General features: G+C 39.7%; 1 protein-coding gene across 1 annotated transcript in view; it reads left to right on the top strand.

Moving 5' to 3' along the window:
- The window catches only part of Mical2 (microtubule associated monooxygenase, calponin and LIM domain containing 2), a 208,942-nt gene that overhangs the window by 158,090 nt on the left and 25,757 nt on the right, over positions 1-25,095 (top strand). Inside the window, exons 29-31 of the mRNA XM_047516541.1 lie at positions 3,441-3,598; positions 4,819-6,142; positions 22,096-22,211. Of these exons, the coding sequence (XP_047372497.1) occupies positions 3,441-3,598; positions 4,819-6,142; positions 22,096-22,211 (1,598 nt within the window). The remainder of the gene's footprint in view (positions 1-3,440; positions 3,599-4,818; positions 6,143-22,095; positions 22,212-25,095) is intronic.

Raw genomic sequence — 25,095 nt, 5'->3', positions numbered from 1 at the left:
CTTCTAAGTGGTGCCTCAGGGAGCTCCCAGTCTGGGGTGAAAGCCAGGAGACTGGTGGAGAGCCTCACAGCAGTGTCAGGGTTGGAGGAGGCACAGACAGAGACAACTGCCACACAGCAGCAAGATGCCTGGCATGGACCGGGGGACTCAGTTGTTAGTTATTGAGGAGCATCAAGTACTGATTCTCATGTGGGTATAGTGTCCAGTACAGTCCAGCTCAGAGGAGGTAACTGATCCTTGTTTTCTCAATGAATGAATGCTTTTTTGCATGGGAGAGATTCTAGGGCTGGAATCTAGGGCCTTGCACATGCTAGGCAAGCACCCCACCACTGAGCAATACCCTCAGCCTGCCAACTGAATGAATGAACCATGGAGCTGATTGGACTCAGTGCAAAACACAGGGCTTCAGGTTTTGAGGCTGCAGCCCCTAGAGGGCGCTCCCAGACTTTGAGAGGGAATTGAGGCATTCGTACGTAGCCTCCAAATTCTCAGAAGCTGCATCCTGAAATCCCAGTTCTCACAAAAATCCCAAGCTGAAAGCCACGACAGTCATCTTTTTGGTAGGAAGCAGAATAGGGCACTCTCCCCAGATGACCATCATGCCAGAATGTCCTCTAGGATCCAGCAAAAAGATCACTACTGCCAGAGGGCTCAAAAAAGCATGGCATTTGATCCAGGGGGTCAGAAACTGTGATCCAGACCCTGGTTTGCTCATCAACCCCTTTTACAAAAAGGGACACTGAGGGGCAGTAGCACCCAGGACCAAGACCCTTGCAGAGGGCAAGACAGCCACAATCTCCAGGAAAGAACCAGAGAGGAGGGTCTGAATTGGCAAATGAGGAAACGCAGAAGAGTTGGAGAAATCGTGGCTGGGGTGGGTGCATGGCTTCCTCTGGGATGGGTCAGGCCTTCAGCCATGTCTTTACTAGACACCATTTGAGGGCATGAGAGGAGGGGAGGGGGGTGGAACTCGTATTAAGCTAACAGTGGCATTTGTGTCCTGTACTGCTAGGCACTTCTTTGTGTCCCATTTTTCCCTTCAACCACCCCCTGAAGCAGCACTAGGTTTGAGGAAGCTCAGGGACTAGTAACCTGCTCAGTGTCCAGCAGCTGGTGTGAGTGTGAAGGGGTTGGGGTCCCAGCTCCCCTTTACCACATTCTGAGTAAACTCGAAGGCACAGCCAGCCTCCAGCAGATGACATTCTCCATCGTCACTCAGCTGGCTCTGCCTCCACTTCCCCTCCCCAGGCTGTGTCCCTCCCAGGCAGTGGCTTAAATGGCAGTACAGGAATCAGGGCTTGGCCTAAGTGGGGACCCTGCTCCCCAACTCCTCAAACCCTCCCCAAACTCTGTCTCAAAGATGAGCACCGTGTGAGGGTGAGGACTGTGTATGGAGAGAAACCCCACTGGCCAGGTGGGCTGGGGGAAGCTGCTTCCAGGTCATGACCTTGGGAACCCCAAGGCTTTTCTGCTGGGCTCCTGTGCCCAGGTGTCCCTGGCTGTGTGTCATAAGGTCCCCTGAGACTCCATGAAGGAACAAAAAGGCAGTGTGTGGAGCCAAGACAACTTTTGAAACGCGTTAAGGAGTTTGATTCAGAAGATGGCAGGGAGGAGAATGAGGGGGCGAGGAAGAGGGGGAGAAGGAATTTGGCAGGAATTTGGCAAGCTGAGGACAGGAAGCAAGGCAACAACTGACTCACGACTTTTGCCTTTTTAGGCTCGAACCATCTCGTTGTGGGCTGAGGTGGGGGTGCCGGTGATGGGAGGCAGGCCAGGCGCCTCCCCCGCGTCAGCTCCTGGCAGCCTGTGGCCTTCCTCCCAGCAGCTCCTTCTTGCCCACCTCACATCAGCCACGTCCCCTGGGGTTACCTCTTCCCTTGGAAGCTTTCTGGAAGGCTTCCCTTTGGGGGCTCGTTGACCATGTGTGTGAGGTAACCATCTTTTCAGAACCCAAATCTGGGATACGCCATCTGGTGTGCTTGTGTTTGTGTATGAGGAAAGCAGGGCAGAATGCTGAACACCACCCCTGTGGCCACTTCCCCTAAAAGAATGGGACTGGGTGGAACTCTTGGGGGTGGTTAGATATGACCTGGTCTCTGTGGGTCCCTGAGGACCCAGAGCTTTGGGGAAACTGAGCTTTGTGTTGAGCTAAGAAGGGAGCTAAAATCCAAAGCCTGGACACTCAGAGGGAAATCTCAATGGGTCATCTGAGCAGCCATCAGCAGGCAGTGAGACATGGGAGTGGCCAGTAGGCAGCAGTCCTGGGCAGTGTCTGGGGGACACCAGTATGTGCCACCATGGCTCATGGGAGACCTGGGTGTGCTGAGAATCCAGTACTGAAGGGGGACGTCTGCCAACTGTGTGGCATTCTGAACCTATGTGAGCACCACTTATCTGAAATAGTCCAATATGGAGAAAAAATACTTGAGATTTCAGACTTAGGGCTGCTATACTCAAAGGATAGGGGTAAGAGAGAAAGAGAAAGCACGTGCGAGCCCGGAAGAACTTCTAGGCCACAACTGTCACAATTCTGCTTTCGTGAGACCAGATGATTTCAGCTGCCGACAATGTGATCAGGCTGCTCCCCAGGGCCCAGCCACACTCCTTTCTCACGCATCTCTGAGCAGATACACTGCTTTCCTGTTTGTTCCCTGACCAACAGAAGCTTGGCAGAGGCCTCACTCTGTGTGCTTCAAATGATTCGATATGACTGTAACATCCCTCCCTTGTGTTCCCTTGATATCTCAGGCTAGCCACCTGTCTGAGAGCCTCTTGGGTGCTTGTGAGGAAGAGCCATTTCATTAGTAGTGAATGTCTACCCTTTGTGTGCCACGGCCAATGCTTCAGCACCTCGTGGGCTGAAACCTAGGATGGTTTATTGATGAGTGACAATGTAGCCCCAGCTCCTAACCACCATAGCTTAGGGAAACTTAGGGTTTCCAATAAGCACTCTGAAAAATCTGTGTCACCTGTCTCAAGAGCACCCTCAGGAGTTTGAAACACTATGGTCCTTTGACTTCTCATCTTGGGGTCCCCTTTCCCCTATAGGACTGTGCCTCTCCTGGATCCATTCCTCCAAGTCCCAAGCTGTGGGCACCAGGAACTTCTGAGTCCGTCTCCAACCTTTCCTTTCCCTGGCTCTGCTTATAGAACTGGAGCTTCATAGCGGGGCACTATGGCACATGCCTGTAATCTCAGCAGCTTGGGAGGCTGAGGCCAGCCTCAGCAAAAGCTAGGCACCAAGCAACTCAGTGAGATCCTGTCTCTAAATAAAATACAAAATAGGGCTGGGGATGTGGCTCAGTGGTCAAGTGCCCCTCAGCTCAATGCCCGGTACCCCGCCCCCCCAAAAAAATAACTGGAGTGTCACTGCAAGTCTCCTCTTATTGCAATAGAAGGAGACAACAGCTTTGTAACAGAGAATGTTCTTTCCCTGGTAGATTTGTTGCCAATGAACAAAAGAACTCCATCACCTCCAAAGGAGCCTTCTCTTCCTCTTTCTTCATGGTCTTCTCCTTCATCTTCCCTGCCATCTTCTTCTTCTTCTTCTTCAGCCAGTGTCCTTGGACATACCCCAGATGACTCCTCCCCATCTCAGGTGAGTACTGCCAGGGTCCTGCACAGGCCTAGGAAGGTGAGCCCCACCCACCTTCCACACTTAACTCTGGATGCTGTGTGCTCTTAAGTGCCCCCTAGTGCAAGGCCAGGACCAGAGAGAAACTTGTCAAGGGTCCACTCCAGGCCTTCTTCACATGTACCTTTCATGAAAGTTCATTCACTCCAAGGACAAAGATGCCCCCTCAGCAACCTCTTGGGGTGTGGACTCTGTGCCAGGTATTGGATGGACCATGGGATACAGAGATGCTGGGACATGTGCTCTGCCCTTGGGGAACTCCAGAGGGTGTTAAGGAGCTTACAACAGAAGGAAGACCGACACAGAGGGAGCCTTTGCTAGCATCTAAGGACCTTGGAAGCAGCATCCTTCTTGCATAGGAGATGTCATTTTTGATAAGCATGACTGGGACTTTCTTTCTATAGGCAATAGAAAGCCTCTGTACCTGCCAGCCCTGTTCTAGATGCCAGGAAGCCAAGCACACAAGACAGAAAAAATGCCCTTGTGAAGACCCCAGTTCTGTGACCTGCCCCAAGCCCTTGCCTGGGCACAGCCACTCCTTGCAGAGTCTACTTATGTTCTTCCTTTGCCAAAGGCCGAGTTCCCCATGCTGGAAGTGGCTACTTTTCTCAGTGGTTCAAGGTGTGCAATTTAGAAGGGTCACTGGGAGATCAGAGAGCTCATAGTTTTGCCACCACAGCTCCAACCCAGAAGGGAAACTGTTACTTCCTCACCTCAAAAGGCTCCAAGGAAGAAGTCTTGGTTCCATGGTTGTTAGAGGAACAGATTCTGTGGGAAGGAGGCCTTCAGTAGGACAATGTTTGAGTAAGCCATCGGGGATCTGGCCTTCCACCATGTGCCTGGCCACCCTTGGGGGCCAGCCAGCCCTGTCTCACTGGCCCAGGAACTCATCAAGGGCCACGTGTTGGTCTTCCCTTCTGACTTCCTACCCACCCAATCTAGGACCCCGAATGACCTTTTATCAGTGTAGATTTAGGAGTTCCAGGTAGATCCCAACAGGTTCCAAGAAGCCTCTTAGAACAAAGAGCAGCCCCATGATATTTTCTTAGGCAAAACCATTTTTTACTTTGGTGTCTGAGGTCTAAAGAAAGGAAGGAAGTAGAACATGGGTGGGTTTTGCCTTTTCCATATAAATAAATGCTGTAAATTATTAAATAACTGCTATTTCTGCCCATCCCCTCTAGGTGACAGCTTACAACCCCAACTCTCAGGTCCCCAGAGGTCATTTCAGTTCATCTACCCCAATCTTTCTGAGACGAGCCAGAGCCCAAGGGGCACCCATGGAAACTCCCCTCTATCTGCCTCATGGTGAAGTGCTGGAACGGGCAGAATACTGTCTGGTGAGCCCTGGCGGAGACAGCATCACAAGCCCTATGGAGATGGCTTCTGAGGGGTGCCAGGAAGCAGAGGGCCCTCTTGGGGGTACCAAAAGCATCCACAAAGACCCATACCCCATTGGGCAGAAGGACAGGTGCCTCACAGATCAAGAGCAATCTCTCAGGGGTAGAGAAGAACCAGGAGAGGAGAGTATCAGACCCAGGAGGCGACAGGAGGGCAGGTCAGAGTTGGCAGAGGAGAGGAAGTCAGGCTTGAAGAAGTTAGTCCTCACTCAGGAACAGAAGACCAAGCTGCTGGATTGGAATGACTTCGTCCCTGAGAGAGTGCACCTCAAGACTGAGGAGCGACTTTCCCAGGGGAGTCCTGAGAGTGAGAGACCAGGCCGTGTGCTGAAGCCAGTGCACCCCTTCACCCTCCCTCGGGCAGGGAAACAGACACTGCCAGCCCAGAGAGAGGCCCAGGAGGAGACACGGGCTCCAGCTGTACGGACTCCAGCAGAGCAAGGTGCCCCACCCAAGTCTCCCCTGCGGCTCATAGCCAATGCCATCCGAAAGTCCCTGGGAAACTTCTTTCCAAATTCTGAAGGTGGAAAGAAGGCCGGGGCTAAGCCAGAATCAAAAACTTTGCCCTTGGGTCAGCCACACACCTGTACTCGCTCATTCAGCCTTCGGAAAACCAGTTCCAATAAGGAGGGGGACCCACAGTCCCATGGGACACATATGGCAAACAGTACCTCTGCTTTCTTCTCCTTCGGTTCGCAAGCTGCCCAATCCTTGAGCCTTAGCCCTCCTGACCCTGCCCTCCGTGCTCATAGTTTGCCCAATCGGCTATCTAAGAGGTTCCCTGCACTAGCACCCCCACCCTGCAGCAAGATGGAAGATGTTCCCATACTCCTGGAGAAAGTGAGCTTGCAAGAGACCTTACCAGATGCTGCTAGGGTTCCAAAGAAAGGAACCTCAGTTTTTTCCTCCCTCAAATTCAAAGACAAATCTTTTGAAAGTTTCCTCCAAGAGTCTAAACAAAGGAAGGACATCAGAAACCTCTTTAGTAGCCACAAGGGGAAGGTGCTGCCCAACGACAATGTCCCATCCTTGGAGAAGCTGGCACGGCCTTTCAGAAGCACCTCCCTGGAGCAGGTGGCCCATCCTTCTCCTCCAGCGGGAGATGCAAGTAAGTGGCTCTTTCCTTATAAAAGTCCACAGTTCACGCTGGTCAGTTAGTTATCCTTGCTTAATTAGCAAACAGGCATCTTTCGCTTCGGTTTGTTTCTCAAATTAAATTCTAAATTCGCTTCTCAAACATAAAAGTAGGGAAATTTGAAGTTGAAATTTTGGAAAAAAAATCTGTAAAAATTAAAATTTTGAAATTATGTTTTAGAAAGTGTTGAATCAACTAAAATTTCATCCCTTTCCTGCTCATTGACTATTTTTACTATGGGGTACATAAAATTTTGGATCTTTTTAAAAATCAGCATTATGCCTTGGGTATTATGCCAATTACCATATAATTTACATAAATGTAATTTAATAGACTATTCTATTTTGTGGACACCTTGTCATTTAATGAATTGTTTTCTTATTGTTTAATTTATAGGTATACATGAATATTTGAATTATAGATTAATATATTTTTATTTTATTATGGTGTTGAATGAACGTTTTATGCAGAACTTTTTCTTTCTTTTGCATTACTAGATTAAATGCTTTTCTATATAGTTGGTTACCTATGGAAATGTAGACTTTTTATATTTAAATCTGATTTTTTAAAATTCTAAATTAATATATCAAAGAGAGTAATCAAACAACATGAGAATATCTAATAAAAAGCTATATTTATTATCTCATCACTTCTGTACCTGCAAAAGATTTGGTACATTCCCTTAGTAACAATTTAGTTGTTGATTGATTGCTTTAAACAAATGGTGATCTTACTATTTCTATTGTCAAATGACTGTTCTTTTGTTATTTTTTCTTCTCTTTTTAATTTTCTCATACAACTTTTATTGTGGAACTTTAGTTTCAAGTAAAAAAATTATTTGTCTTCTTTTGTTCCTAATCAAATATCTATATAGATTAACAAGAGGCTTTATTTGCAGCCAAGTTTAGGATAAGCATAGACAGGTTAGGGTATCACTATATCCCTTACATCATCTATCAAAATTTCACGGGTCACGAACATTTTGTAGAGAATATATTCACATGGTTTAAAAATCAAAGGGTACAAAAGACCCAAGGTGAAAGTTCCTCCCTCCTGTTCTTATCAGTGAAGCATCTAGACTTTATCTTGATGAGAGATATTATTATCAGTTTCTTGGGCATTCTTCCAGGCAGAGTTTATGCATTAAGAGAAAATTTACATATGCTTTATTTTTCTTACACAAAGTGGTAGCATGATAGTATGCTGCACACACTTTTTTCTGCACTTTTAATTTTATTTTGGAGGTCATTCCACGTTAGTACAAGAGAACTTTCTCTGTCAGGAGAAGGTGGTGCACACCTGTAATCTCAGCTACTCAGGAGACCCAGCAAGATTGAAGGTTTGAGGCCAGCCTCAGCAACTTAGTGAGACCCTGTCTCAAAATAAAAAAAAAAATGAAAAGGGCTGAGGATGTAGCTCAGTGATAGAGCTACCCTGATTCAATCCTCAGTACCAAAAATATAAGGAACTTACTCCTTTGCTTTATAGCTGTCCCGTATTTCACAGTATTGATGTACCTTAATTTATGCAGCTGGTCCGTAACTATGCAAGGCTTGTTATTTCAAATCTTATCACCAGCAGTGCTACATTGATTAACTGAGAACTTAAGCCATTTGGCATATGTGTGAATTTGTCTGTAGGATAATAAATTCCTAAACGTGGAAGTGCCTGAGCAAAGGACATTGAATTGGGAACTTTGATATTGATTTCCCAGTTTGTCCTCCATCCTGGTGTGCAGATCACATTCCCAACAGCCAAGTAGGATTAACCAGAGTGTTCCCCATCTTCCTAATTTTAACCTTTTCCAATCAATAAACATAAAATAGTTGAAATTCCAATGAAGTAATTGAGTATCTTTTCATTTGTTAGACATTCATGTTTCTTTTCCTTGTACTATTGTTTCTGACTTTTGTCCAGTTTTTTGTTGGCTTTTTGGTATTTTCTTTTTTTTTAATATTAGTTTTTAGATGTTGATAGACCTTTATTTTATTCATTTATTTATATGTAGTGCTGAGACTCAAACCCAGTGCCTCACACATGCTAGGCAATCACTCTACCACTGAGCCACAACCCAAGCCTGGTATTTTCTTAATGGCAGGTAGGAACTCTATTTAAAAGGAAAGAACCTTTCTTGTGACGTTACGAATGTGCTTTTTCCAGTTTCTCATTTGTGTTTAACTTGTTTTATGGTGGGTTTTGTTGCCTATAATTTTTATTTTTATATAGTAGTTACAACTTCTCATTTTATGGAAGAAGAAAGAGCTTCTTTAAAGTTTATAGAATTTTCTTACAGTTTCTTTGAGTCTTTTTGTTTCATCTTTATATTTTTGCATTTCAATATTTATATCAAGAAATTATCCTACTATAAAATGTAAATTATGGATCCAACCTTTTTTAGATGTCTCCTTGTTTATCCTAAAATAATTCAGTGAATAATCCATCTTTTCCTCTTTTATGTGAAATGATACCTTTATCTAATCTAAATATTAGATTCATGTAGTTGTATCATTTAGGCTTTCCTAGACTATATGCTGAGAATGTAGATTGTACCAATGTCTTTTTAGCACCTTTTAAAATGTTTCAGTATTCCAATGAGTTGTCTGTTATGTATTAATACGGCACTATTCTAATTATCTCTATTTATTTTGGTGTGTGTTTAAAACATTATTTTACATATTTTACTATTTGCAGAGAAAGTATTCCATTACTGGTCTTCTTTTTCTAGTGTCCTGGATTTTCATACTTGTTTGATAATCTATATGAATTTAATATCAGCTTGTCTATATATCCAAAAAATATCTGTGAGTACCTTTATTGGATTGAGCTAAATTTATAAACTACCTTGATAAGAAATTACAAATTTTTTATATGATTTGTCTTTTCAGCTGTTCATCTCTTTTTCATGACCCTCAGGAATATTTTAATCTTTGTATCAAATAAATCTTGCATATTTACTAAGTTTACTATTAGGTACATTTGTTCTTGCTACTACTTTAAACAAGATCTTTCCAATTTATATTCCTACTGTTTATATATACAAAAGTTCTTGATTTCTGTATAGTAATTTCATACCCATTTGTCTTACTACATTCTCTTAAGTGTCAAGATTCTCTAGTTTATTTCTATACATTTAACATCAGCAAATAATCATTTTCCCTCCTGCTTTCAAATTGTGTGTCTCTTATTTTGTTCCCCTAGTTTATTTTGTTACAGAATCTCCAGAAAAATATTAAATAAAAGTAGTAATAATGATCTCCTTATTACATTCCTAAACTTAATGAGAATACTGCTAGTATTTTCTCATTTAAACATGATACTGGCTTCTGGGTTGACTGATATATCTTACCCTTTTGAGGACATAGCCTTCCTATTCTAATTAAAGTCACACATAAATGTTCAATTTTATCAAATTCAATACCTTTTCAGAACCTTTAAAGATGTTTGTATGATTTTTCTCCTTAGTTTGATATCATAAATTACATAATAGATTCATGGATATTGAACCATCCTTGCATTGGTGAACCACTTTGTCATGAGTTCTTATTTTAACATACTTTCCAATCTGTTTACTAACATTTTATTTAAGATTTTTGCAGTCATTTAGATAAGATAGGTCTACAGTTCATTGACATCACATTTACATGACTTCTATATGTATTGATTACAATAAGATGGGTAATATATTTTCCTGATTTCCATGGAAATACGTGTTCATTTATATTCATTGTGTAATAGTGTGACTCCCTTGACTTAGAACAGAATGGGAGTTCTGTTCTAGAGAAGAGAATTAGATCTGGGCTGGCCAGCTCTGGAAACAGGACCGGGGCTCTCTCTTAGAAGGTATTCCTCACCTTGAAGGTATTCCTAGACTACATGCTAAGAATGTAAAGATTTTACCAAGCCTGACAGATTAGGCCCATCAGTCTTTTATTTCCTGCCCATTCTAGCAAATGTGCACGGTGGTACTGCTGTCTCCACATTTACCTTGTGAGCACACAATTCTGTGCAAAGGAGGAAGAGTCAGTTTGAAGTTTAATTTTTTTAAATCTTTACAAGAAAACCTTCAAAGTAAATTAAAGGTATACATAAACTTATCAGGATATTTAAATGGCTTAGGGGTATAAACTAATTTCAAGTACATACCAGTGCCCATTTTATACAATTGTAATGCTAGCCATCATTTTTATGTATAATTAAAGAAGACCCCCTGAAAACTTTTCTGTTTATATAAACTTATTACAGTATAACATAAAGTTCATAAATATAATGGCTACAACTGAGGAGTCTTTACAAAGTACCCCAATGTGTTGTTATCTCTGAGGTCAAGCTACAGAACATTCCCAGCACACAGATACCTCCTCATGCTTCCTCCCCTCTATACACCCCACCCAACAAAGGGATTGCCACCTGACTCCTATCAGCTTAGATCATTTTTGCAGTTTTTTTGTTTTTTCACTTTAAAAAAAAGAAATAATTCAATATTGTGGTAGGAAGAATTCTATATAATCTTGTCCCCTGGAGTATGGTGGAAACGTGAAGATGATGAATATCACCCCATCCTGTGATTAGGTTAGGGAATTTTTATGAACACAGTTAAGTCCCAAACAATTGACTTGGAGTTAATAAAAAGGGAGATCATCCTGGGTGGGCCTAACTTAATCAAGTGATCCCTTATCAAGGACTTTCCAAGGTTAGGGACTGGACTCTAAGCCTGAGAGACACGATCTTGCTGGCCTAGAAGAAGCAGTAAACTGTCATGTTGTGAGAGGGCCATGAAGAGATGGCCTTTAGGAGCTAAGATTGCCACCAGCTGACAGTCACCAAGAAAAAAGACCCTGTGCCCTACAACCAATAGGAATTTTGACAACAGACTGAATGAATTTGAAAGAGGACCTTGAGCTACAGATGAGAACTGAACCCTGGCTGATACCTTGATGTCAGCCTTGTGAGACCCTGGGCAGAGGATTGGTGGAGTCACACCCAGACTTCTGACCTACAGAGCCCTGAAAAATAAAAGGCTGTTCTTGTAAAGCTACTATGAGGTAATTGGTTGTACAGTAGGAAACCATACAAATATATACTCTTTTGTGCCTATTTTCATTGATCATTATGGGGTGGTAGATTTTTGCATGTTGTTATGTGCAGAATGGGTTTATTCTTTTTAGTTTCTGTATTTCTTCCCATTATATGAATATGGCACAATTTATTTGTGCATTCTGTTGCTGGGCATTGAGGTTGTTTTCAGTTGTTTTTATTATGAATGATGCTGCTTTGAACAAGCTTGTACATACCTTTGGTGCATATATGTACTCATTACTATTGGATGTTGCCAAAGATAAATGAAGCTAGACACTGAGGTAGCAAGGACAGATTTTAATCAGTAATATACTATTGCAATAGGAAAAGGTTTCAGTATGAACTGAAATCAACTTTGATATCTATGGAAGTCGATTGTGTACCTTACAGGGAGAATGAGGTAAGTGATAGGGGCTCAATAGAGTCAAGGAAGTAAAAATTTACAAGGGCTCATCAGTGTAAAGAGAGATTAAACTAGTTGTGGCAATTAACTGGCAATTAAAGAATCTGTCTTCCAACAGACTGGGAGACAGTAACTATATCCTTTGTGGTGATTACACTTTAAAGGAATGGCTTTCAGGCCCTTGAGAAAGATGCTCTTGAGTTGAAGGAAACAGACATCTCAAAGGGTCAGAGGAAGGATTCACATTTGCAAGTCCTTTTTAGTAAGTGGTCTAAGAACAGGGCAGGGGGTATCAACAGGTGTTAGCTAAAACAAACAGAAAAGTATTTTGGCAACTGAGCTTTTTCAGGTATTTTAAGGGTCATCCCTAAGGGTATGATCTTGAACTGTCAGAAACTATAAGTCTTTTAATGTGTGTTTGGCGGGGGGTGGAGGTGCACAATCATTTGTGTTGAGAGTCTATACATTTTTATAGACTGAGGTTGAGGACCAGTGAAGAAGAGGGTTCAGAGGTTTCTGGCTAGAGTTTGACCAAGGAGAGAATCTTCATGAGCATCCATCTAGCACTTGAATTGCTAGGTCATGGAGTAGGCAGAAGAGTTGTTTTAATTGTTGAAGTAGGGTCAGTTTCTCTAAGTGATTGTTATAATCTGTATGCCCTCCAGCAGTCAGGAGACCTCCCCTCGCTCCACATCCTTGGTAGTTTTGTTTTGCTTTCCTGTTAATATTGCTGTATATGGGGGTGTGTGGTAGCATCTCATTATGGCTTTAATTTTCATTTACCTGTGTTGTGTGATTTTCAATAGGCTCATTTACATATTGCCTTGTATGAAGTCTTTAAATCTTCAGCTCATACTCTCATTATGTTGTCAGTCTTTTCCTTATTGATTGGTAATCTGTGTAGATTCTGGTTATCAGTCCTTTGTCAGATATTTGTATTGCAAATATCTTCTATCAGTTTTTGATTCACTTGATCACTCTCTAAAAGTGTCTTTTGATAAACTGGAAGTACCTACTTTTATAAAGCCAAATTTATAGTATCTTCCTTTATTATTAATTTTTGCATTTTTGTTTATGAAATCTTTCCCTACTCCAAGGTCATGTTGATGATCTACATTACATTCTAGAAATGTGCTGTCCAAATACAGCAACCACTATTTCACAATTGAGACATAGCTAGTATGAGTAAGGAACTATATTTCCAAGTTTTTAAATTTTAATGAATTTCTTTCAAAATGGAAGCAGTGTATAATGTTTTTCTGTAAAGCAGCTTTATTTTTGATAGGATTATATTTCATATTAACCATTAAAAATGTAGCACCTGAACTACAATATGCTATTGATGTATTCACCAAATCTTAAAGATTTAGTATGAAAGAAGTAATATAAAATAGCTTATTCATAGTTTTTGCATAAATTACAAGTTGAAATGATAATATTTTTGAAATTTGGGGTAAAATAACATATGTTAATTAAGTTCGTCTATTCCTTTTTACATTTTGGAGGGGGGGACCTGGGAATTGAACTCAGGGGCACTTGACCACTGAGCCATATCCCCAAATGTATAAATTACACATGTGGCTTGTATTTCTACTGGACAAGACACTTATAGGAGCTTTATTAGTTTACTTTTCACAGTTAAGTCTGTTCATTGTTCCCTTACTTTTATTTAATTGAAGTTCAATTTGCAGCTCTTTTTCTAGCTTCTTGAGATGGATCTTAGAGCATTCAGGCTCAGATTTTCTTCAGTGTAATGTATACCTTATTAAAAGCCCTGAATTTACCTCTAATCACTGCTGTAACTGCATCAGAGCCATTTTATTATGACTTGCTTTTATCATCAAATTTAGTGTAAAAGTATTGTTTAATTTCTATATCATTTTACAATTTCTAGCTTAATTTCACAATTGTCATAATATGTACTACATATGAATTAATCTTTTGAGATTTGTTGATGCCTGCATATGGTTTGGCTTATCACAGTTTTGATAAATGTTCTGCATTTGCTTAAAAAAATGTATATTCTCTACTTTTGGGATGTGAAGTTCTATATACTTAGAAATTGGGTCAAATTTATGGTAGTGTTTACTCCTATCTTTTATATCCTTATTGATATTTTGGTCTGATTTTTCTATCACCTGATTAGAGAGCTAAGTTTAAAGTTATCTAAAAATGATTGAGGTTTTGATTATTTTTGCTTTATATATTTTGAAGCTATGCTACTAGCTGCCAGATTTATGATTGCTATAATATACTTTTGCATAGACACTGTGATTATCATCTCTTATTTTTGCAATATTTTTGACCTTGATGTCTTTGTCTGATGTTTAATGTAGCTAGGCTAGCTTTCTCTAGTTTTTTTTTAATTTACATATCTTCTTTCTCTTTTCATTTTAAACTTACTTTGTTCTTATACTTAAAGTGTCTTTCTTATAAGTAGCATATAGTTTGAGGTTTTTAAAATCTGATTTGATAGTCTTTGCCCTTTATTTGTTATTTAGTCCACTTACAGTAACATAATTATTATATATGTAGATTTAAATCTATCAGCTTACTCTTTGTTTTTCATTAGTCTAATCTCATCTTTTCTTGCTTTCTTTTGCTTTTCTTGTATTTTTGAATGCATTTTTTAATTTTATCTTTACAGTAATCATAATATATATAGTACATATAATTATACATAGTTTATTCATTAGTATTTTGGTGGTTATCCAGAAGGTTATAATGTTAATTGATTACTAAAATGAATCTATGTTGAATTAGTTTTCTTATCTGCTCCTGAATAGCTTAAGGACTTTAAAAACTTTAAACTCCACTTACCTTCTTCCAACTTTTGTGATGTTGCTGTAATGTATTGTCAGAAGACGTGTATAAATCATAGGTTTGTTTGAGCCAACATAAGGCAGGGAAACTGCTTTTCTGGGAACTCCTGGGTGAAATTCCTTCTGTTCAAGAAAGCCCAGATTCATGCTGGTGCCCTGTCTTAGCTCACAGCCTTAGGATCAAACATAACCACTCAGAGATGTGCATAACCTGCCAACCTGTTTACTGCAAGACCCCTGCCACATTGAAACCTTATCCCTGCCACACTGAAAGTTTTGATGTACCTCCCCTTAAACAAAGGATTGGGACCTTTTTCAGTTGTTCACTTCCAGTTCCTATCAGGGCTGGAAGACCCATCAGGTGCCTCCCTTTTAAATCTAATCTCTGACTTTGTCTTTGTTTCTTACTGATTATTTCAGTCTTTTTGTTTTCCCAGGTGGCTCACACCTCCTAGCAGGACTCTGCTCTACTGGGGTGGTTACCCCAGCAATGTATTCTAATTTTAGACATTTTTTTTAAGGCCATGGAGATTATAATTATGGTTTTAAACAATCGGTGTTCCTTTGGATTTGCACATATATTTTCTCTTTGGGAAGGAGATCTTTTATCTCTCTCTTCTCCATTTGAACTTCCACAGTGAATTGATTTTCTTTTGCATAAAGAACCCCCTTTTAGGATTTCTTTTAACATGAAGAAATTCTCTCAGGTTTCATTTCCCTGAAATCTGTACTTTTGCCTTCACTTTTAAAGGATATTTCTTCAGGATATAGATTACAAATTAGCAGTTAGTATCTTCCATTATTTAATACTATCATTCCATTGTTTACATGAAAGCCAGTTTGACATCATCTTGTCCTTCTTTGAACATAAGTCATATTTTTTGTATGTACATTTTTATTTGAATAGATATAGAGAATTGTTTGCAAAGACAAGTGCTGGTACAATAGTATGGTTATTTCAGGAGTCAGAAAAAATGGAGGGTTTGTATGAGTGCTGATTATTAATATTTTCTTTTACAACTTTGGAATGCATACCTGTAATAACAAATCATCATGCACTAAAATTTTCAAATTATCAAAATTAAATATTAAAATATTAAATACTATTAAAAATCTAATAGTACCAGTGATTTATAATGAACCCTGCTCTCATTCTCCTTACTGGCCCAGCCATTGTCCACAGGTTCTCACTCTTAATTTCTTCAGCTGTGTCTTTCAGTTGTTATTTCTATATTTGTAAATAATATTCTTGTGTTAGTCAGCTTTCCATTACTGTCACAAATACCTGAGATGATCAAGTTACAAAGAGACAAGATTTATTCTGGCTCACAGTTTTGAAGGTTGCAGGCCACAACTGACTGATCTCATTGCTTTTGTCCTTACAGCAAAGCAGCATATCATGGTGGCAGTGCAGGGAAATACTGCTCACCATGTGCCCAGGGAACAAAAGACATGAGGAAGGGACTGGGATTCTGCATGCTCTATTTACCTAAGGGCCTTTCACTAGGGAACATAAGTCATATTTTCCAACTTCTTACAACATAAATTTGTCATTGACTTTCAGCCTTTCTTTTCTTTTAATATAAACATTTAAAGCTATACATTTCCACCTAAGCACATCTTTAGCTGTATCCTACAAATGTTGATTTTTTTGTTTAGTTCAAATTGCTCTTAATTTTCTTTGTAATTTTTTTCTTCGATCTATAAGTTATTGAGAAAAATGTTCTCTAATTTAAAAATACTTAGGAATTTTCCCAGGTATCTTTCAATTTTTGATTTCTATTTTTTTTGTTTGTTTTTTTTCCTCTGTATTCAGTGTAATACACTTAATTTGTTGGTTCCTTAGTGCTGATGCCTCTGTTCCTGAGCTTTCCTGGGATGTGGCCCACTCATTGAGATTCTTCTCTATAAGCACTTCTATTTCTACTTTTCTCTGATCTGCAATGTCAGCTAACACCCATCTATCCTCTCTCCATTTTCCAAATTTTGCCAATGAATCTGAACTACAGTTTCCACTCCATTTATCTCTGTTCTTGTTGGACTTTCTGGTTAAGTTTGGGTGGCAATGGTGATATATACGTGTGTTTGATTTTCAGTGTTCTATTAACCCCACTTGACCTTTGTGGTAGGCCATGTTCAAGTTGGGTATAGGTCAGATAATGCTGTTAGGAAATGTGTAATTTCAGTCCAGCAAGAATTTCTCATATGATAAATTGGGGGACTCATGGGTGATCTAATTTCTAATTTAATTCCTTTATGGTCAGAATATAGTTTTTGTTATTTCCATTTCCTTAACTTTATTGAGATGATGTGATAGTGCAGCACAGAGTCTATCTTAGCAAATGTTTCATGTACACTTGTAAAGAATCTACTGCTGTTTGGTAAAGTTTCCATAATATGAAGTAGGTTAAGTTGTTCAATAGTGCTCCCAAGCCATATACTCTTTTGTTACTTATGCTATCAATTACTGAGAGGAGAGTTAATACCCCCAACTGTAATTTTGGAATATATTCATCCTTTCTGTTCAACCAAGTTTGCTTCATATATTTTGAAGTTCTGTAATTTAGTACATCCACATTTAATATTTTGGTTTTTTGACATATTTACATTTTTATAATGGAATATTATTTCTGTTCTTATTTCTTATCCTAAAACTACTTTGATATAACCACATGAACTTCATTATGATTAGTGTTTTCATACTACATTTTTTCTATCTTTTGACTTTTAACTTCTCCTTATATTTAAAATAGATTTACTGTATAGAGTATATAGTAAGTTCTTGCTTTATTAAAATCTAATCCCATAATCTATACTTTTAAAATAATAAAGCTTAGACCATCTACCTTTAGTGAATATATAATATAGTTAATTTTGAGTCTACTATCTTGCTATTCATTCTCCATTTGTCTCATCTAATTGTATTTCCTTTCCATTCCTTCTTTCAGATTAATTGACATTTTTAGCATATTTTGCTTCTTATTAGTTATATCAATATATGTTTAAGGGAGTTATGTGTGTATTTATAGTAGGTTATTTATGGTTTGTAATTTGAATTATTGATTTATCATAGCATACCTGAAATAATACTATACCACTGTAGGTATAGAATACTTCAACTTTATACTTTAGTTTCTTCTATTATTTTTGTTGTTTTTGTAATGCATTTTGCTTCAATGCATGTTTTTAAAAAATTTCTTCTTTCTTCCTCTCCTAATATCTATATTTCCATCTAAGTCACATGAAATGGTAAAGAACTAAGGAGAGAAACTATTTTATGTTTACTATTTCTGGAATAATTCATTTCATATAGCACCTAGAACTTTTTCACATTTTATATGTATGTCTGCTAACAATAGATCCTAGCTTTTGTTTTCAAAAAAAAAGGAAAAAAGATTTTTAAAACACCTTCATTTTGCCTTCAATTTTACGGGGGGCACAGAGCATACTGGGGATTGAACCCGGGGCACTTGGCCACTGAGCTACATCCCCAGTCCTGTTTTGTATTTTATTTAGAGAGAGGGTCTCACTGAGTTGCTTAGTGCCTCACTCTTGCTGGGTCTGGCTTTGAACTTGCCATCCTCCTGTCTCAGCCTCCCGAGCCGCTGGGGTTATAGGGGTGTGCACCACGGCCAGCTTCTTTCAACCCTTTAATGACATTGTTGCATTCTCTTTCGACCTATTTCGATTCTGACTGGACATACAAGAACATTCTTATCCTTGTTTCTCTTGCTGCAATGTATCATTTTTCTTTGTATGCTTTTAAGAGTTTCTCTGTCTCTGATTTTCAATAATTTTATCATCATGAACCTTGCTGTGATTTTCTTTCTTTTTATCCTGATTGTGGTTTATTGAGTTTCTTGGAACTGTGGATTCATAATTTTCATTCAATTTGGATGGTTTTCAACAATATTGCATCAACTACCTTTTTGGTTCCCACTTTTCCCATTTCCTGGCGCTACAAACATGTATTTTAGACTACTCAATTTTGTCACTGAGGTTCTGGTCATCTTTTCAGTTCATCCTGTTCATTTTCTCCCCTGTGCTTCATTTTGAATACTTCTTATTGCTGTTGTGTAATCCACTGATTATTTTTTCCTTTGCAATGCTTAATCTACTGTTAAAATGATCCAGTGAAATTTTCATTTCAGTATAGGTTCTGTTTGGTTCTTTTTAAAACATTTGACTTCTGATCTCACTAAGTTCATGGACCATTTTTAAATTCTTTTTAAAATCAGTTGATTATTTTAATGGATAAAAATTTTATATATTTGTCCTGTATAGCATGATGCTTTACAGTGTACACATCATGGAATGACTCCATGGAACTAATTAACATATGAATTTCCTCACATACTTATAATATTTTGTGAGGAGAATACTTTAAATCTATTCTTTTAGCAATTTTCAAGAATATGAAACATTACTATTAACTGTCATCACTATGTTATATGACAGAGTTCTTAAAATTATTCCATTTAACTGAAAATTTAAATCCTTTGACCAATATCTTCCTATCCCCCATCTCCTAGTACATGATATCCATCATTCTACTCTCTGCTTCTTCAATTTTTTTCAGATAGTTTGTTGTTAATATATTTTTAAAATCCTTAGATTTTAATATGTAGATTTTGTATCCTACTACTTTACTAAATTAATTTATTAGCTCTTTGGGGGTAGCATTCTTTTAAAATTCTTGAGCACATTTATAATAGCTATTTTAAAATAATAGTCTCTTGATTCCAGCCGAACTGTCATTTCTGGGTCTGCTTTTATTGATTGATTTTTCTCTTACCTTATCCTGCTTTTTTAAGTACCTACTAATTGTTTGCCAGCGGCTAGACATTATGAATATTGCTTCGTATGGTGTCTAGATTTTGTTTATTTAAATAATATTAAATAAGGAGTAAAGAATGTATGGTGGGCAGTAAAGTAACTTGCAGATCACTTTGTTCCCTTCAAGACTTGTTTTTAAGCTTTACTCAAGTGAGTCTATAATAATTTTACTTTAGGCTAATTTATTCTTATTAATAAGCGTGACTCTTCTGTGGTCTCTAATGTCTCAAGTGTCTGTTCAACCTTGGCTAGGCAGAATTTGAACATGACTGTTCTATAAAAGCTCCAGAGACTGCTTAGCCTACAACATCCTAGCAGTTATTTGCCCAACCTAATGGAATTTCTCTCTATGCATCTGTAGTTCACTATTAAGCAATAGTTGCAAAGGAACATCTGCTTATTTCTGGAGTTTGTTTGTTTTTTTGTTTTGTTTTGTTTTGTTTTTGTTTTTGTTTTTTTGCATAGCTCCCTCTCTCTAGTGCTCTGTCCTACACATTCCAGCTGCCTCAATCTGTCCAGATTCTGATTTCTGTCTTTTCAACTCATTAAATATGTTTTCTGTAGGTTCTTCCTATCTGCACTGTAGTCTGGAAAGGGTCTTTAGGCAGAAAGTTGCTGTGATAGCTGGGGCTTTCCTCATTTGCTTCTGTTCTTGCCTTTAACATAATTCTGTACTGCCTGTTGTCCAATTTTTGGAAACAGATGCTTTATGTATTTTGTCCTGATTTCTAGTGCTTTGTGGCTGAGAAATCAATTCCAGAGTCACTTACTCTAACACAGCCAGAATGGAACAATGCTGCAAAGTTTTAAAAACTCTGCAAATGAAAAGTGAATTCCAGAATGCCTCATTCTATGATGGAGGGAGCGAAGAAGGAAAGACACAGAGGCAACTCTTTAACTTCTTTCTTGCTAGAGTTTAAGAAATGCATTATATCTGAAAATATTTTTGCCTCCCATTTCAAAATGGAATTCAGTGGAAATATTTATTTTTTGAAAGTTAGAAAAAGTTACCAGTTCAAGTTTATGCTCTTCCTATAAATGATGATTAATTAGGCAGTTTTGCACATTCTGAAGTGTTGTTAATTTTGAATCAATGATGATGAAGGGGCAGCTGCTGCTGCTCAAAATGCTGACTACATGGACTCAAGCACCTCCAGTCAGTACCAGGCACTGTATTGGGTACTTTGCATTGCTTAATTTTACTCCACAACAATCCTGCAAGTTAGACATCATGATCCTGAGAAACTCAAGGAAGTTAAGTTAGTTCCTCAAGTTCACACACTAAGAAATAAAATGCCCAGTGACCGAATTACTCCATGGTAACTTAGTAGCTGGAACTGGGAAACAGTCTCTACTCACCACTAACAATGCCTCCTTCATATCATGCTGCTCTCTGATTCTGTCTTTACCTGAGCTTTCCCATCTGGCAAATTAAAGTGGAAAACAGTGAACTCCCTCCCCAGAGAGGCTGTGTTATTATATACATGTTTTGCATTATTTTACTCTGAATAACAGCATATGTAAATGTGCTCCTGGAGATTAAAATTACCCTTATTTTGTAAAACTTGGCCTCTTCCACTAGGGTGAATAGTTGAAAATTATGGGGAGGAGAAGGCAGGCTGGAGAGAATGTTAACTGGCTTGGAATTGCTTCTCCTCCTTTCTCCCCACCCATACATAGTTGTGTTCAGACACAGCTGCCATTTGCAGAGTGAAGAGAAGTTTCCCATCATGGAGGTCTTGCTGGTTCTGATGTTTGGTGTCCAAAGTGGATTAATTCAAATATTAACGACTCTGCTCCAGGTTGATACGTAGGTGCAGATGTTCTTGCTGAGAAGAATGAATGCCTCCTGTAGCACCTGGAAGCCCTTATCACACCTGGTCCCCAGCTGGGTCACAAAGAGATTCTGGTTTACACCGGCACATGGTTGCTGCCAACCACCTTCTTCTTATGCAGAGGCTGACATGGTCCCATGACTTGGGCTCTCCGTGGACCCTGCATTGTTGAGCCATCCCTATCTTAAACTGCCTTTCCTGGCATTTGAATCACTTCGATGATGTGATAATATCTGCAAGTTGGAAAAATAAAAGTGGCATTTGTTTAGCTATAATTAATGAAATATTTATGTTGCATGAGACTATGTGATAAAACCTTAGGCTTAGAGTCCTTTTGCTTCTGATTACATTTGGGATTTTTTTTTCTGTGACCAGACATTCTGACGCCAGCTCTTTTACACTGAGCAGATGTCATGTAGTAAAAATGGGTGCCAGATGCTGTGAGCCGCAGAAGGGCGATTTGTTTAAGAGCTGGCTCCGACTTTTTTTTGCATTCAATTACTCTGCAGAAAGAACCTTACACAAGTGTTTAGGTAACTAACTCAGCTAACTTCAGACATGCATTTTAATCATAGATTTCATCTCCGAATGCATTGTAAGCAACATACCATATAAATGGTGTTTAAGGAATTAATTGATTTCTGCATAATACCTTGCTTTTTGGTTTTCATGTGTGTGCGTTTTTTTGTTTTGTTTTGTTTTGTTTTGTTTTGTTTTTAATATGAGAAGAGAGCTGCAAAGCTCTTGGCAGGGATCCAGAAATGTAATTAACATGGAGGGCCAAATTTTCAGTTGCCCTTAGGTACTGCCTCCTCGAGCTCCTGGCAGGTGCAGTGCCGGGAAGGCAGGGAGGGAGGACGTAGGGTAAGTGGCAAGGAGGGAGAGGCAACTTTGGTGCATGAAGCAGAGAAACAGAAGCTAACAGGTCAGTAAGTTCTTCTCTTCCCATTTCAGGCTCCAAGCACATCCCTACTGGAGCCCAGGTGACAGAGGCTGCCTCTTCAGCTTCCTCTACCACCTCCTCTTCGGCAGATGAAGAGTTTGAGTCCCCGTTTTCCTTGAGGTCAAAGGTAACTTCACTTAGAAAACCAAACAAGGTGTTGGTTAGCATCAGATTTCAGACTCAAGGTGGGCTCTAGCAGCAGCAGATCCATTAGGTGGACCATGGTACTTTGCCTCTGACAGCGACCCTTCTTTTTTACTTGGAATACCCCAAAAATTACCTCTATAAAAAAACTTTCTCAGGGACTCTAATTGGGGAAGGGAGAGAAAGAGGCATATTTACTTGAAACCATTTGGTAACTGCAGCTCTTAAAAGCTGGTTTAATATGTGGTCCAACAAGCAAACCATTGAAAAAATTACACCAAGCAGATGCATATTTCCCCGAGGGAAGCACAACTTCATTTAAGAAGCACTAGAGGCAGATTGCATGGAAAATGTTATGTTTATTCTAATCAGAACTATGAAATGCATCTAGACATGGACCCTCTGAGGATCCGACGGTGGAAGGGGCTAGCCATGTGCCCACGGGGAGGCGGCAGTCTTCTTCATTTAGGGAACATTATTATTTCTAGAGAATACTTTAAACAACTCTCGTGCCCATAGATAAAGAACACCGCCATGTGTCAGTAGATGTTTCTGTACGTCACAGACACGGGGACGAGCATCCGAAACCAAAGCCCACTGTTGCTTTCTTTATCCGCTGCGGCTGGAGCCTTTCCACTGGGACCAGAGAGGGGTGATAAATGTCTAGACCTAAAACGTTTCCTGGGTGGACAGAGAAGCAGTTCACTGCTATGGTACTGTTTATTTTTTGGAACAGTGTGGGGGAGGGAGGGAGAGAACCAAATTTATTTACTGAGACTCAGCTTTTCCATATCTGGCATTAGGAGCTTTGGCATCACCTCAAGTCACTCGGGGGTTCCAACTCCCTGTGGCTTGGCTTGGAACAGTCAGGAGGGGGCTGGGATGGGAGAGACAGACAGACAGACAGAGAGAGAGAGAGAGAAAGTTGAGATTGAGAGAGCATGTATGGATTTCTCTTTTCTAAACATGGGGCTTCTCTGATTAACTTAATGTGCAACACAATGGTTTGTGCATTGTGTTGATTTCTGGAGTTTCCTGTTATCCCCTTGAGCGACTCTAAGTCAATTCTGTATTCAAATGAGACAGAAATCCCAGCTTTGACCATTTCCACACTCACGGAGAATAGAAGATTGGAGTGGCCAAAACACATGGAAGTAGCAGGATCGTGGTATCTAGGACCAGCCTCACAAATAGCTCCTTGTCCTCCTGCTGGCCCAGCACAGAGTTAGTTGTCACTTATGCTGGACGGGTGGTAAAAGCATGCCTTCTTTGCCTGGCTTCTGATGCATCCTGCTCTTACAGGAAGAAAACTGGCAGGAGGATTCCTTACTCATAAGGACTCATACTGAAGGAACAAGGGGAAGTTTATGTCTTCTAGTTTCTTCATCTCTTCTGTCCCATGTAGGTGTGCCCCCGGCCAAGTGGCATAGAGCCCAGGCAGCTCAAATGACCCTTTGTACAGGAAACTGGAGACTGGATATGTCCTCTGTGCATCTTCCTTTTGCTTCCCCCACCCTGGCCTCTGCCTTTCCTCCCAAACCCACACCTGGTCTGAGACAGACAGGAGACCACGTGGCAGCTCCTCCTTGGTTCCTCCAGTCTTCTCCCCTTTCCCTCTACTGTCTCCTTCCTTTCCTAGCCCTCAGCCTCTTTCCTTGCCTCTCTGCATCAGCACTGTATTGAGAATATAAGAACCGAGCCAGGTGTATCATAAGGCTGTACGACTGCGTGTTAATAAAGCATCCTTCCTTTCTGCATCAACATACTTTTAATAAGAGACAATAAACTTTTATCAGGCACGTAGCACTCAATAAAATGTTAGGATTTATCATGTTGGTCAGTAGGATGGACACTCCAGAGATACTTGTTAAGTCAATGAATTGATTCTCCATGCAGATTGAGTTAGGTCATCTCTGGAGAGCAACTCGTTGATCCCTACCACCTCTCCCCCTGCCCTAGCCTCACCCCAATGATCCTAGCTACCAACTGAAAGGTCTACCATGCAAAAGCCCCAAGACCCCTTTCAGGCTGATTGACAGTCATCTAGAGGTCTTCCTGTAGAAACAAAGATGATGCAGTATGGAAAAAGTTGGGTTCTGAGAACCAAAATTTTCTTCCGAGCATGAAGAGCTTCAGGATTTAGGTCTTAAGGAGAATTCAAGAAAATCAAATCTCATTATTAAAATGAATGTTTTCACTGATGATGGGTAAAGTTTCCAAATGCATTAAAACTGGATGCTCATGATGGTTTCTCCATCTGTATCCCCAGGAGGGTGACAGAGACAAGGAACTACGAGGCCCTGAAGCATACGTGCTTTCAAAGTACAGTCTCTGACCTCTGGTTTGACCCAAATTGCTTTTAGATCTCTAATCCCCACTTGTGGATTTATAAGCATTTAATGAGAAAATAATCAACGTCATCGCGGTTTTTGAGTGCCCAGATATGAGGATAGCTGTAGCAATTTTCAAATCCCCTATTTGTTGTCCGAGGTGATAGATATGCCAGTTGCCCTGATCTGGTCATTTTACCTTTTATAAATGCATTGAAATATCACACTAGACCCCATAAATATGTATAACCATTACACATTGATTAAACTATAAAAAATAAATTCCATATTTGTTTCTTCTGGTACTAAAAAGTAATGTCCACTATGCTCTAATCCTCATTCTAATATGTCTAAATTTTTGATGTGTTTGTTCAGAGAAGGTAAACTCATAGTAAAACTAGCCCCAATTTGAACATTTATCTTATCTATACAGGGTGTGTGTGTGTGTGTGTGTGTGTGTGTGTGTGATTTAAAACATATCCTCCTACTCCCCCAAAATAATAGATTTTAGTAGAATGTAATCATGCTGATTTATAA

Source organism: Sciurus carolinensis, chromosome 11 (assembly GCF_902686445.1).
Source record: "Sciurus carolinensis chromosome 11, mSciCar1.2, whole genome shotgun sequence".
Lineage (NCBI taxonomy): Eukaryota > Metazoa > Chordata > Mammalia > Rodentia > Sciuridae > Sciurus > Sciurus carolinensis.
The sequence above is the reverse complement of the archived record's forward strand: the minus strand, read 5'-3'. Positions and strand labels throughout refer to the sequence as shown.